General features: G+C 48.4%; 1 protein-coding gene across 4 annotated transcripts in view; it reads left to right on the top strand.

The window, feature by feature from the left end:
• CCNT2 (cyclin T2) overlaps positions 1 to 12652 on the top strand; it is a 32651-nt gene extending 19999 nt beyond the window's left edge. For 3 of the 4 annotated variants that reach the window (XM_038750801.1, XM_038750802.1, XM_038750804.1), the window contains 4 exons: positions 3763 to 3808; positions 5474 to 5637; positions 9569 to 9639; positions 9907 to 12652. In XM_038750801.1, coding sequence (XP_038606729.1) covers positions 3763 to 3808; positions 5474 to 5637; positions 9569 to 9639; positions 9907 to 11391 — 1766 coding nt within the window. In that variant the 3' untranslated portion in view covers positions 11392 to 12652. The remainder of the gene's footprint in view (positions 1 to 3762; positions 3809 to 5473; positions 5638 to 9568; positions 9640 to 9906) is intronic. The other variant, XM_038750805.1, reaches the window with a different exon arrangement.
• The last annotated feature ends 1449 nt before the right edge of the window (positions 12653 to 14101 follow it).

A 14101-nucleotide genomic window follows, 5' to 3' on the forward strand; every position in this document is an offset into this window, starting at 1 on the left:
AAAAGTAGGCTGAATGGTAAAATTGACTTAGATTTTTGCCTTTTGGGTTTCCTCCAAGTGCAAAAATTCCATTCAAACCAGTCCCTAAAATGTTTTTTTTTTCTTGATACCCTGGGAAGTGAAGAGGGGGCTGCAGCTTGAGTCATAGGTGGGATTTGGGGTGCAAACCCCTAGAGCCAGCCCGGCTCAAGCCTTGAGGGCAATAAAAAGACTGGGGCATGAGTGGGTGCTAGAGTGAAGAAGAAATGGAGTCCCCAGGCTTTGGTGGAGAGCTGGGCCCGTGTTGTATTTCCACTTTTGCCGATGCTGCCATGCTGAGTCCCAGCACTGCCCCTTTCCCCTCCTCTGCAGAGATTGGTAATGTCTTCCACTTGCTGCTCTAACTCACAAGCTTCATTTTGACTTTCTCTAAGTTCAGGAAAGGAGGAATTTCATGTGGTTCTGTCCAGAGTGCCTCAATCAGGCCATATCTTCATCTGTTCCTTCAGAACCAGACTAGTGTTTCCCTCCTGTAATTCAGAACTGCTTCCTCCCTTTTAGAGGGTATGTGGTGCAGGTCCTCCCATGTTGAAGCCCAGCTTTGGGTGTTACTTGAGTATTTCCAAGCCAAAGTGATAAGATGTGTGAGCTTGGCTGTAAAACAATGTTCTGGGCTACATATTATTTGTTCAGATCATATTTCCTCACTCTAAGGTAATCTATTATATTGGTTGATACCTCGCCTCATTTGCTGAATTACTGCTCTTTTCCTTCGTGGTAGTTAAGGTCCATTTTTGTTGCAAAATCATTTTTTCGTATGTTAATAGTAAAGTCCAGCTATGGCTGGAATTTTGCCCTTGACCTTATCAGCTAATATTTTGTGGTACCAAAGCCAGGACTCCTACTGACCATTGCGGTAACATTAAGGGTTTTCCCATCATGGAACAGAATTACTTTTTGATAAACAGGGCTCTTTCTCTCCCCCTTTCCCACTGCTTTCAAAGAACTTCTGTTGTAGAGCAGAGGATGCAGTGAGTCTTACAACTCAGTGGTGGTTTTGGACTGAGGCAGTGTACGTCAGGGTAGGTTGAAGGGGGAAGAACAAGAAGTCACCTTGAGCTCACTAGGAATAACTCTTTCAGTTTATTCCCTAAAAGAATCAAGTTTGGCTTGAGTGTTCCAAAAGATGGAAAAAGTGAATTGTGTAGAGTTTTGGTAGAGCCTGGGAGTGGGGAGGAAAGGGTTTCTGTAGAGCTGGGATCTGGGAAAGAGGTAATGGGTTTTGCGCAGCACGATGTGTAGTTTATTGCTTAGAAGGAATCAGTTTCTCACAGACCCACAAGTTGAATTTCAGGTGGCTTTCTAGCCATAAATTTCCTGGCTTGTGAAATTTGTACAAATGGTGTTTCACCTTTGTCCAGAGGGCAGTATTTGTGTTTTGGAATTTGGGGCACTGTATTCTGAACTTTCGGCTTGCAATTAATTTTAAGTGATCTAATTTGGGAAGAGAATCATATGAAAGTGTTTTATTAGACAATCCTAGCTTTTAAGGTTTCTCTGAAAATCAAGTCCTGAAAAAAAGACCTAAAATCTAAAACGCTTCCAAAACCAAAAGTTTAGCACTTGAACTCCTCAAACTACTTCCCAAGTGCTTAATAAAGTTATCTGCACACAGTAAGAGCTCAATAAATATGATTGAATGAATGAATGAAAATGGACTGATTTTGTATTTACTGTTAAGATCTGTTAGGTACAGTTTAACATATAACGAATTTCAAAATTGCTAAATTCTAAGGCATTCTCCATTTTACATTTGTGGGGAGAGAGAGTTTTACAAAGAACAAATTCCCTGCAATGAAATTAAATATTTGTTTCTGCTTCCACTGACTATCCCCCTGGACATCAGAGAGATGAGAAACGTGTGTGTTCGTGTGTGTGTGCGCGCGCTTGTGTGTGTTTTTCAGAGATCTCAGTAAACACTGTCCATTAAACTGTGTGTTTCTTCCTATCTTCCTAAAGTGGATTTATTCCAAGTTTGGAAGTTTTTATTTGTATTTGCAACAGACTCATCTCACTGCAGGATGAAGAAAAACTAGCCTGTTTTTCAAAGGGACTTAAAACCGGTAAATAGTTTGGGGGCTAGGAGAGAAGGAAGTCTTGAGACTAACTGCGAAGAAAATAAATTCCATTCTTGTCAAAGTTTGAAAGCCTTTTACTTAAAATAAATCTTCTGACAATGCTCCAAGTTATTTCATTTTTTGGTAACATTTTCAGGTAGTCACAAGCCTTTAAAAATACTTTGGGCCCCATCAAAATTCAGAGCTACCATTGCAGCAGAAATTTCTAGTTTTGAAAATGTCTGAATACACAGAGTTCCCCTCTCCAGTTCCACAAGAGTCATCATCAATCATATTTATTGAGCGCTTACTATGTGCAGAGCACTGTACTAAGCACTTGGGAAGTACAAATTGGCAACATACAGAGACAGTCCCTACCCAACAGTGGGCTCACAGTCTAAAAGGGGGAAGTCCTTTGGGGTGTGTAGTTCTGATTGGTAGAATAAGCTAAACCTGGTTAATGGCAGAAGTCCAGGTTTTAGACATTATTTGGTAGCCTAGAATGTAGAGGAAGAGTCCATCAGGCAAAACAACCTTTGACCCTATGATGTAGTAATTAGAGGCACCCGGATAGGACCGTGGGAGCAAGCGTACCGGAAGCTGTTCTCATCGAAGGGGATGTTCATCTTTCCTGGCCACCCTATCCAGAGGGGCCACCCCATCCGGTAGGGCGCCCCGCTGCCTTCTCGGAGCTGGGCCACACGGTCCATTTGGCCTTCTGGAAAAGTTGGCCCACGGCATTTAAACCACTCTGTCTTCCTTGCACGCTGTGGAGCCAACTTCCCCCCGGCCTTCTCCAGGAAGCGAGTTTCCGCTGAGGCCCCATGCCCCAGACCCTGAAGTTGAGGTTACACCAGCTCCCCCAAGGGTTGTCAGTTTGGGTCAAGGAGGCCATCAGCAGACCGTCAGCAGCCCTCTTTGGGTCTTCAGGTGGGACCCCTTGCCCTCACTGGCTTCTGCCCGCTCTGTCTCCCCTGGCCTCCGGGATGTACCCTCCCAAAGTAGCTTAACTCCGACCCCATCCCTCCCGGCCCCGGAAATGTGAAGCCTTTGGCCCTCCTGGGGCCAAATAATTTCCCTGACAGCCGCACCTCCATCCTCAAGGGGTTTAGAGCATCTTTAATGTTCTGCCAGCTGACTCAGTCAAATTGTGGAATGCAGTTAGTCTCGCTGCCTCGTTGTTCCAAGAGATGTGGACTCGGGAGTCAGTCCCACATGCTCCTTGCTCTGGAAGTACTGGTGGCCCCCTGGGGTTTGATGGAGTGGGCATCACATGCCTTTGTTCCACACCGCAATCTCTTGCAGTGCCTGGCACATAGTAAGCGCTTAACGAATGCCATCGTTATTATTTGAAACAACAGGAACTACTTTCTTCCTTTTCCCAACACTTCTTTTTTTTTTATTTTTCTGTAGATGCATGACTCGGGGAACAGATTAGCCACCAACTCCCAGAGCGGCTGGTAGAGGAGAGCGATTTGCCTCAGTGTAGCTAGGCGGGATTCTTGTGCTGTGACTCTGTTCTGATTCAAGTCCAAATGGGTGTTTTTAAGGCCCGCGATTTTGGGCGCCAAGCCTCTCCTCTGTAAATGTCATCTCGCTAAAGCCGTAGGATGGTGGACTGTGAAAAAGCAGCTGGTGATTTCTTCGTTTCTTTTTTTTCTTACAGCAAGCAAGGATTTGGCCCAGACATCCTATTTCATGGCTACCAACAGGTTGTTATCCTGACCCTCTTTGTTGCACTGTTGTAGCACACTATAGCTTCCCTTACTGCGGGCCCCCTCCATGTGTCTCTTACCCTTGTTGCAGCGGGAGACTGGACCATCTCCAGTGGTGGGACCTTCCTGCTTGCAGTGCGGTGTATTGTACAAGGGCCTTTGGGCACAAAGGGGTTAAATGCACAATGAGAAGTGTAGTGGTGCTTTCTGGTGACATTTTCTCGATTGTGAGTGCATAAGTCTAAAATTGGTAGCCTGAATAGCAGCTAAAGATTACACAGAGCTAAACTTAACCTAGAAATTCGAGCATCTTGGTAAGTACAAAGCTATTTCTAGTTTACAATTGTAGTTAAATGACGATTTTTTAATTTAAACCTATTGATCCAATCCTAATTTTAAAATAAATTGCAATAATCATTAAAGCTTCCTTTTTTCTTTTCTTTTTCTTTTTTTTGACAAAATATTTAACTTGGCTTTTTTTTTCCAGATAGCTATAGTAGTTGTAGTAATAGTTGCAGTAGTAGTAGTAAACAAAAAGTAGGCGAAGCCATGTCAGTGCGAGGATTCTCATAAGCAGAGTTTATATTTTACATGCCTAGTTTTTTTTTACAATATTTACAAATATTTATGTAAAACTAAAATGATGGCTTGTTTTCTGAATAGTGATTAATTACTATTTCCACCAATTCTGGCACTGGTGAAATTTGAGTTTGAAGTTTAGTGAGTTTTTGAGCTCTTCTTTTCAAGTTGGGAGGGTGAATGAATATGATTTCAGTTAATTTTCAGATTTATAGTAAGGATTTTGGGTTTTTTCATTATTTATTTTTGTAATTTTTGATTGGGAGGGGACCAAACCAGCTTTCTGTGGTCCCTCGGTTTCTTATGACGGAGAGCATTTGTTTAGAAGCCTAAATTTGCCTTTTGCAGCAGGTGCCCGTAAAGTCATACAAAATGTCTGGTTTAGCTCCAGCTGGTGCACATCTGGAATAATAGTGATCTGTCAGCCCAGACTTTGAACTGGTGCAGGGTCGTCCCATGGACGACCTGCTTGGCCTGGGGAGGAAGGGGGATGGAGGAAGGGTTATGGGAGAGGTGCTGCTGCGGGGGTGGAAGGGGTGGTGGGAAGCCGTGGGGTCTGGCTATGTGTTCACACTTAACATTTTCCCTGCATTGTGGGTGGGGAAGAGCTGCGGCCTCTGGGATTGACTGGAGAGCTATGGTGGTCATAAGAGCTCTGGGAGAGCCACGTCAATTGGTTTGGTCCCCAATCACCTTCAATCAGCTACTGCTTTGATTGAATTTTACACATCCTGCTTGGAATGTTTTTCTTTGCTGGTTTTAAAGTTTGCTATTAAAGCCCGTTAGACATTAAAATACCCAGAAGGACAACAGTATGAGCGTCCTGAGCTTTGTGCGCTATAGTAATAAGAAAAACTGGATAAATACAGGATAAATGCCCTAATTCTTGATCTTCAAATCTAAGGTTATTTGACTGGCTCGTGAACCTGACACGTTTACGACCTGTTGACTCTTTATTTTCTCCCTCCTCCCCTCGACCCCCTCTTTGGTGTTCATTTTTGCTGATCTTACTGGTTCTCTTTTTTTTGTTTTCCTTTGTTTTCCATGTTTGAATCTGATGCTTCGTTTTGGCCCCGGCCACAGTCTGCATCTTACCACCTTCTGCCTCCAGTACAGACCAACAGTGATAGCCTGTGTGTGCATCCACTTGGCCTGCAAGTGGTCCAATTGGGAGATTCCGGTGTCGACAGATGGGAAGCATTGGTGGGAGTACGTGGATCCGTCGGTCACTCTGGAGCTCCTGGACGGTGAGCGGCAGCTCCTCCCCAGGGAGGGCCTTGGCAGACAAAGGGTGGTCATCTTAGGGGTGGAAAGTCAGAGGCAGGTGAATCGCTCCAAGCAGAAGTGGAAGTCTGGGCACTTTGAAGGACTGATAGCGTATCAGCCACAGGTGGTGTTTCTCGGCCTCGGGCCCATTTCCTCTTTGATAGAAAGGGGCAAGAACCAGTTACTGGGTCCGGGCGGAGAAGGGGAATAATAACTGCTCAGGGAAGGTAGGTTTGTGGAGTGAATCACTCTGTTCATTGATTCATTCAGTTGTATTTATTGAGCGCTTACTGTGTGCAAAGCACTGTACTAATACAATATAACAGACACGTTCCTGCCCACAATGAGCTCACAGTCTAGAGGGGGAGACAGCTGTTACTATAAATAAATAAATAAACAGGTATTGAAATGAGAGAAATAAATAAATATCTGTTGCCTGCCCTTCCTTGTGTTCATGGTGTATTCACTCTGCCTGCCTGTCCCCATGGCCAAATGTAATAGAAATTGGGGTTCCCGCCCACAAAACCGATCCACCGAGGAACTTCGGGTTTAGGAGGGGTGCCAGGACGTGGAGGCGCCCATTGCAAGGGGGTTAGCTCAGAGCAGGCACAAGGAAGCACTTGTCTCCCAGCAGGTCACTCAGGACGTTGTGCAGGTAGGAAATATCAGTAGTAGTAATGCTATTTATTAAGCATCTCCTGAGAGCAGTATACTCTGCAACAGAAGCACAGGAACCGTACGCTTTTTAATAGGGAAAACTCGTCACGAGTAATGGAAATTGAACATCCACTCTTATTCGAGCAAATTGATGGAACATATGTACACGGTGCTGAGGGTGAACATGAATAAAAAAGTATAAGAAGTGGCTAAAGGATTGTTAATTCAGGGTAACTCCCTCTTTGTCAGGGAAGGCCTTGGGGAGGAAGTGGGATTTTAGGAGGGTTTTGAAGGTGGGCAGAACCGTGACTTGGGAAGGACATGCGAGGCCCGGGGTGAGGTGGGGGGGGGGTGATTTCGCCAAAGATGTGACCTGGGAGAGGCAGAGAGTGCAAACAGGGGAGTAGCGGGAAGTAGCAGGTGAAGAAAGCCAACGGGAAGTAGGGTGGAAAGAACCGGTGAGGGGCCTTGAAGGCAGAGTCTGCTTGATGCGGAGGAAAATGGGCAACTGTTGGAGGGTTTTGAGAGACTGATGCCGAGTAGCATTTCAGGAGGGCCATCTGGGCAACAGCCCGGAGTATGAACATATAGAAGGGGCGAGAGGCTGAGGCAGGGAGGCCTGAGAGGAGGCTGACTCAGTGTTCGAGCCGGGGTATCTTGACCGGTGTGATGGCTGTTTGGATGGAGGGGTGTCGGGTTGGGAGACAGATCCTGGAAAATGCTATGAAGGAAGAACTGACAGGATTTGATGACAGACTTGAAAATGGGGATTGAAAGAGAGGGAAGAGTCAAGGATAATGCCGTGGTTGTGCATCTCAAAGGCAAGAAGCATGGTGGCATCAAATGTACCTTGACCGGAAAGGATTTGGGTGGAAAGATGAAGGTTTCAGTTAGACCTTATTGAGCATGAGGTATCTGGGGTATAGGTAGAGAAGTCCTGGAGGCTAGAGGGGGGTTGCAAGGTTAGAAGAGAGGTCGGAGCTAGGAAGGTGTATTTGGGAGTCATCCATAAGCCACGGGAGGGGATAAGCTTCCCAGGGGACTGACGGAAAGGGAGAACGCTTGACCTCTTAGAGGTGAGTTTTTGAACTGTGCTAGTGGTTGGGATAGGGGGTGGTGAATAGTTTGTGGATGAGCATCATATTGGGTTACTGGAACCAATGCAATTGGGAATCAGTGAAGGCAACTGTGTCACTGTTGCAACACCGTCACACCCAGAATTGTAGGCTGAAAGAACCCAGAGCTATTTTTTTGGACTGCCCTGGTATTCATCTTCCTGAACATCTTAAATTTCCTTCTCTGTAGTTTCTCTCACTCTGTTTTTCTGTCCTAAGATGCTGCCCACAAGTGTCCAGGCACAGACTTAATCAGGAGCTTTCTGTAGTGACCTCGTCCCCTTTGTTATCGTCAGTCAGTGGTATTTCCTGAGCACCTGCTGTGTGCAGACCATTGGACTAAAGCGTTTGGACCGTTGGACTAAGTGGAAGTCAGAAGGTCATGGGTTCTATTGGACCATTGGACTAAATGGGAGTCAGAAGGTCATGGGTTCTAATGCCGTCTCCACCACTTCCTGCTGTGTGACCTTGGGCAAGTCACTTTACTTCTCTGTGCCTCAGTTACCTCATCTGGAAAATGGAGAGTGAGACTTTGAGCACCACGTGGGATGGACTGTGTCCAACCCGCTTTGCTTGTATGCCTCCCCAGCACTTAGTACAGTGCCTGACACATAGTAAGTGCTTAACAAATACCATTATTATTATTATTATTACAGTCCCCGCCGTATAGTAAGCCCTTAACAAAAACCATAATAACAATCATTATTATTATTGGTGAATTCACACAAGAGACACGGTTCCTTGTCCTCATGAGGCTGGCACTCTGAAGAGCCCCGTATATCCGTAGCCTCTTTGGCTGCCACAGCAGATTACCAGTGAAATAAATGGATAGTCCAAAAAGACTCCAGTGTTTCTGAGTCATCATTGAGAACTCAGAGCCCCCAGCCGACAGACAGACAGACCGTGTAGTCGCAGTTTGAACGTTTCCCCCTGGAGGGTTCCCTGCCCGAGCTCCCGTGGAAGTCACCTCCTGGAGCTCCGTGTGATCTTTCTGCAGTTGGGACCCATCGGCTTGCCCAGCATTTCTCCCTGTGGGTGACTTGGCTTGTGCATTCCCCGTCCCAGATCAGTTGTGCAGTGTTGAAAGCAGCCCCAGTCCAGACCCTTGGGACCCTCTATTTTCATGCCTCCCTCCTAAGGACTGCCCTGGCCACCCTGTCTCTCAGCTGTTTTTCCCTCCCTGCCAGATCCCTCTGGCCCCATGGGACTTGGTTTATTTAAAGTCTTGTGGGTGGGACCCTACTTGTGAGCCCCTTCTAGACTGTGAGCCCACTGTTGGGTAGGGACTGTCTCTATATGTTGCCAACTTGTACTTCCCAAGCGCTTAGTACAGTGCTCTGCACACAGTGAGCGCTCAATAAATGCAATTGATTGATTGAAAAGTCTCAGTAGCATATGAAGTCAGCGGCCCTTTTAAGCACTGTACGAAGTGCTCTGGGAAATACAATTCAACTGAAATTTCAGTGCTTTTTTTCTCACTCTGAGTAGTGATGTCTGTCTCCCCCACCAGACTGTGAGTTTGTTATGGGCAGGGATTGTCCCCCTTTATTGCTGTATTGTACTTTCCAAGCACTTGGTACAGTGCTCTGCACACAGTAAGCGCTCAATAAATGCGATTGAATGAATGAATAACACGATCCCTGCTCCCTGCCGTCGTATATAGCCAGGTCCTTTCTAACTATATTCATTTTTTTTTAAAGTGAGGTACCTCTCCCCCCCCCACCACCCCTTCCCCCAAGGGATCTCTAGTCCTAAACTTATAGATTCTATCCATGTTCCAGGATTTGATAGACTTTTCCATCTGAAATTCCTAGGGTGCCCTCTGGATCCCTCAGAGAGAACAGGAGCTGTTGGTAGCGATAGGTCCCGCAGACTGCCCCCTGAGATACAGCTGTGGGGTGGAGAGCAACTGTTTCTATTTCCATGGAAACAAGGAAGGAGATGGGCTGTTCCCACCGGAGAGGATTTGTTACCCATCCCGGCGCTGCTGCCCTGAGGCTGGGATTTTGGATTAGATGGATTTAGGTTCTTTCTAATCCTGGGACTTGGTGATTCTAAAATCCCTGTTGGAGATAAATAGAAATGATTCTGAGTGGAAATGACTCCTGTGGTTCTAAGTTGGACCGTGTATGTGTTTCAGAGCTGACTCACGAATTCTTACAAATATTGGAGAAAACCCCCAGTAGATTGAAGAGGATTCGAAATTGGAGGGTAAGGAAACTTCTACTTTATAGTATTTTCTCCCCCATCCGTATCTAACCCACCCACTGCCCTTATTAATCAGCCATATTTCTAGAGTTTGGTGTCCCTCGAAGGGGCGGGGGAGGTGGGGGGGGGGGGGGTAGATTAGTGGCAGCCCCAACTGGCAATGCCAACATCCCAGAGACCTGGAAGCGCAGTTTCTCTGAGTTCCTGTCTCTAGGTCAAGTACTCTGACTGGCCTGTTGCTACTCTCCCTTGTGTCTGTTTTGTTCGCAGGCCATCCAGGCGGCTAAGAGACCGAAAGGGGACGGACAGGGCCCGGACACGTCATTACTTGGTTCGTCTTTGGTGCAGAACTCCATCTTGGTGGACGGCGTGGCCGGAGTCCCCGCCAACGCCAGCTTTCCGAAGCCACCCACGTCGGCGTTCCCGGCCCCCGTTCCGCTGAGCACAGGAAGCCTCTCTGTGTCAGACAGCCACCCGACCGACAGCCTGGCGATGCTCGCCGGCGGGCTGCTGCCGGGCCCGTCGTACGGCTTGGCGTCCCACCAGGAGTGGCCACCGCAGCAGCAGGACGCGGCCCGGACAGAACCGGCCTATGCCCAGAAGCAGGAGGCCACGCTCTCGGCCAGTCAGTATGCCCTGAGCGTCCCGCCAGCTGCCGCCGGGCAGCCCCACCCGGGCCTGCATCACAGGTCCGACAAGGCCCCCGAGCACGCCTCGGCCAAACTGGAGTTCGCGCCCAAGTCCGGCAGCGGCAAGCACCACGGCGGGCCCCTTCCCGCGGCTCCCGCCGCCATCCCGCAGAAAATGTCCCTGGACAAGTACAGAGAGAAGCGGAAACTGGAGACTCTCGAACTGGACGGCCGGGAGCACTACATGGCCGCCCCGCTGGACCAGCCGCAGCACAAAAGGCATGTGCCCCTGCAGGTGGCTGGGAGCGGTCCGGTGGCCTCTCCCATTAAGATGAAACTTCCCATGGCAAACGCCGAGAAGCCTGAGAAGTACTCCTCCTCGTCGTCGTCGTCGTCGTCGTTGCCGTCCTCCGACAAGAGAGAAAAGAGCGGCTCCCTCAAGCTGCGGATCCCAATCCCCCCCACCGAGAAAGGCATCAGCAAAGAAGAACTGAAGATGAAGATCAAAGTGTCTTCCTCCGAGCGGCACAGCTCCTCGGACGAGGGCAGCGCCAAGGGCAAGGACCACAAGGAAAAGCACAAAGAGCACTCTTCGGGGCGCCTCCACGGGGGCGGGGCCCCCCACAAGCATTCCCACGTGCACGGCGGCGGCGGCAAGCACGGCGGTGGCGGCGGCGGCGGCGGCGGCCCCCACGGCGTGGACGGGATGCCCCCCGCCGTCCTGAGGAGCCCCGCCGGGCTGAGCGGGGACGGCAGCTTCTCCAGCTCCAGCTCCGGCTCCACCAGGAGGAAGCTGCACGTCCACGAGGCAGCTCACAATCACCACTCCAAAATGAGCAAAAGTTCCAAAAGTTCAGGTAGTTCATCTAGTTCTTCCTCCTCTGTTAAGCAGTATGTATCCTCTCACAAGTCCGTTTTTAACCTTCCCTTACCCCCTCCTCCCCCTGTCACATACCAGGTGGGTTACGGCCATCTCAGCACCCTCGTGAAACTGGACCGGAAGCCAGTGGAGACCAACGGGCCTGACGCCCCTCACGAGTACAGTGCAAACAGCCAGCATATGGACTACAAAGACACATTCGACATGCTGGATTCGCTGTTGAGTGCCCAAGGAATGACCCTGTAGCCCACTGTTCCGGTCCACTGTTCCTTTCCGTCTTTAATTTGAGCGTGTACGGTAGAGGGGGAGCCTCCGGGCCCCACCACACCGCCGCCGCCAATTCGGGGCGTGCGGGGGGGGGGCGCGGGGGCGTGCGTGTGCGTGTGCCGGCGTGTGTGTGCGGGCGTGCAAGTGCTGCTTTCCCCCTCGCTCGGACAAGAAGGGATTGTTGTAAGCAAGTCTTTCTCTCCACACACACGATAGTGTTAATAAGTACTGTGATAGCATGGAAGGTGCAGAAGTCTCAGTGTTGCTGCCACTGCCGCTCGGAACAGTAGATGGAATAAGGCTGTTCCTGAGGGGACCTCGAGCGCTGACTATTTATTTATCAGTCGGATCCGGCGGCGGCGGAGTTTCGTTGCTTAGCTTTGGAATGAGTGTCGATTGTTTTCCTTTGTGTATTTATACCGTATGTATGATTTGCATGTTTCAATGATAAAAAAAAAAAAGGGAGAAAACAGTATACTGACAACTGTTTACAAGAACGTGGAGAAAAATGTACATACATTTTTGTATGTTTAGCTATTACCATAAATACTCAGGATTGGAGCAGCTTGTAAGTATAACAGAATAATAGACAGAATCACTTTATTTTATCCCGTCGGCGTCCATCAGGACGCTGACACCGAGGGGCGCTTCGTCGGGAGAATCGCAAACGCTAGGCCTTACTGGGAGATGTCACTACAAGCGGGCTCCCGGGCCGGGCCCGGTCACCCCTTCCTGCCCCCGGCCCACCCGGGAGGCGGAGCGGCGCCTTCCCTGCTGGCGGGCCAGGGCCAGACTGGACTGCCCGGAGGGGGCCCCGGGTTTCTGAAGGAGAAAAAGGAATCGGAAATAAAGTTTACATAATCTTTGGATGTGAAGTGCATTTCGATGTTCATTGGCATGACGCAGTGATAGACACGGATCGGTTAATGATGGTAATGTAGATTCATGTGATTTGAGAACTAAAAAAAAACAAACAAACCTGTAAACTTACCTAGTGGAAAAATTAGTAAGTTGTTTTTTTAAACTTTAACCCTGTATGCCATTTTTTTAATAGTAAACAGAATCACTGTTTCCGGTAGCGTTCAGAGTGACACCCGCATTCTGAACTTCCTAAAAAAGTGTTCTTGTGTGTGATGCCATGTTTCTCTTCCAGGTGAATGCAGTCCACAATGAAATAAAAGCAAAACTCTGGCTATCCTAACTTTCCTTTATATTCAGACAATAAAATGGTTATCACTGACTCTGTGCGTTGGACTGGTGATTTGAGTTGCTAAAAGCAGAGACCTGCCTGCTGGCGTGTCTCCAGCAAACTGCTACCTTCTCATTCCCTTGGGCACGTCTCAGGTGCGAGAGTTTGAATTCCCGGGCGGGCTGTGGGCACGCTCTCGCTTGTGCCAGGATCGAGTCTGTCCGACGGGGCCGGCTCAGGGAGTGACCGTTGGGGTGCCTTAAATCGATGTGCCTCTTTTAGTGTTACTAACCCATTGATTCATGCGCAATTGTCATCTTCCTCAAACATTCTGTTTATTGTGTAAATATTTCTCCCCAGCTGGGGAGAAATAGAGTAAGTATATTACTCTATTTATTTATTACTCTATTTATTTTGCTTGTACATATCTATTCTATTTATTTTATTTTGTTAGTATGTTTGGTTTTGTTCTCTGTCTCCCCCTTTTAGACTGTGAACCCACTGTTGGGCAGGGACTGTCTCTATATGTTGCCAATTTGTACTTCCCAAGCGCTTAGTCCAGTGCTCTGCACAAAGTAAGCGCTCAATAAATACGATTGATGATGATGATGATGATGATGATGACTGGGAGCTCCGTGTGGGTGATACTTGATTGTATCTCATATCCACCCCCCTCAGTACTTAGTTAAAGCTAAGTAAAAAGCATATAGTGAGAGCTTCACAAATGCCACAGTTATTACTATTATTATTATTATCAGCTTATTGAGTGACTCTGTTTACTGGGAACTCTTGCAGCAGCTATACCTTGAATTTCTTGGGTTTCTCAATTGAGAAGATGGGGGAGTTGTCCTGTTCCTGCTTGGGAATCTCAAATGAGCGCGGGCCAGGCAGGATCTTTGAATTCCTTTGGCTAGTTAGTGTTCCGTTGGCCCAGTTCCCAGCAGTTCCTGCCCGTGCAATTTCCCAGCCACTCAAGGCTCTGGCCAGGAGTCACTGTCCTGTCCTCACCCCTGCAGTGTGTACTGGGCTTAGTACAGTGCTCTGCACACAGTAAGCGCTCAATAAATACGATTGATGATGGGCTAGGCCAGCAGGTGGGAGGTGAGGAGCAGGGACGCCCGTTCCTAGTGGCGGGGTGGGGGTGGGGGGGGGCCGCAGGGGGAGCCCAAGTGACTGTGAATCTCTAAGGTGCCAACGACCGGGTGAAATGGCCCCAAGAGGGGTTTCTGTGCTACTGGGAACCGCAGTGTGAGGGCTTTCTTCTTTGTGAAATAGACTGTACCAAAAACACGTTGGATTTTTTCAGACTGAAGTACAGACATTGTGAATATTTAAAGGCTGCAGCTTCACTAAGACTTTGGGCATTCGTTTTGGGTGTGTCAAGGACATGAGCATGCCTTTGTTCATACTTGGTCCCGGGAGTGGGCCCACTGGGGCAGCTGCCCTCTGCAGTGGCTTCTGGATATGATGCTTCACCGTGGAGCCATAATAATTGCAGCA

Source organism: Tachyglossus aculeatus, chromosome 9 (assembly GCF_015852505.1).
Source record: "Tachyglossus aculeatus isolate mTacAcu1 chromosome 9, mTacAcu1.pri, whole genome shotgun sequence".
Taxonomy (NCBI): Eukaryota; Metazoa; Chordata; class Mammalia; order Monotremata; family Tachyglossidae; genus Tachyglossus; species Tachyglossus aculeatus.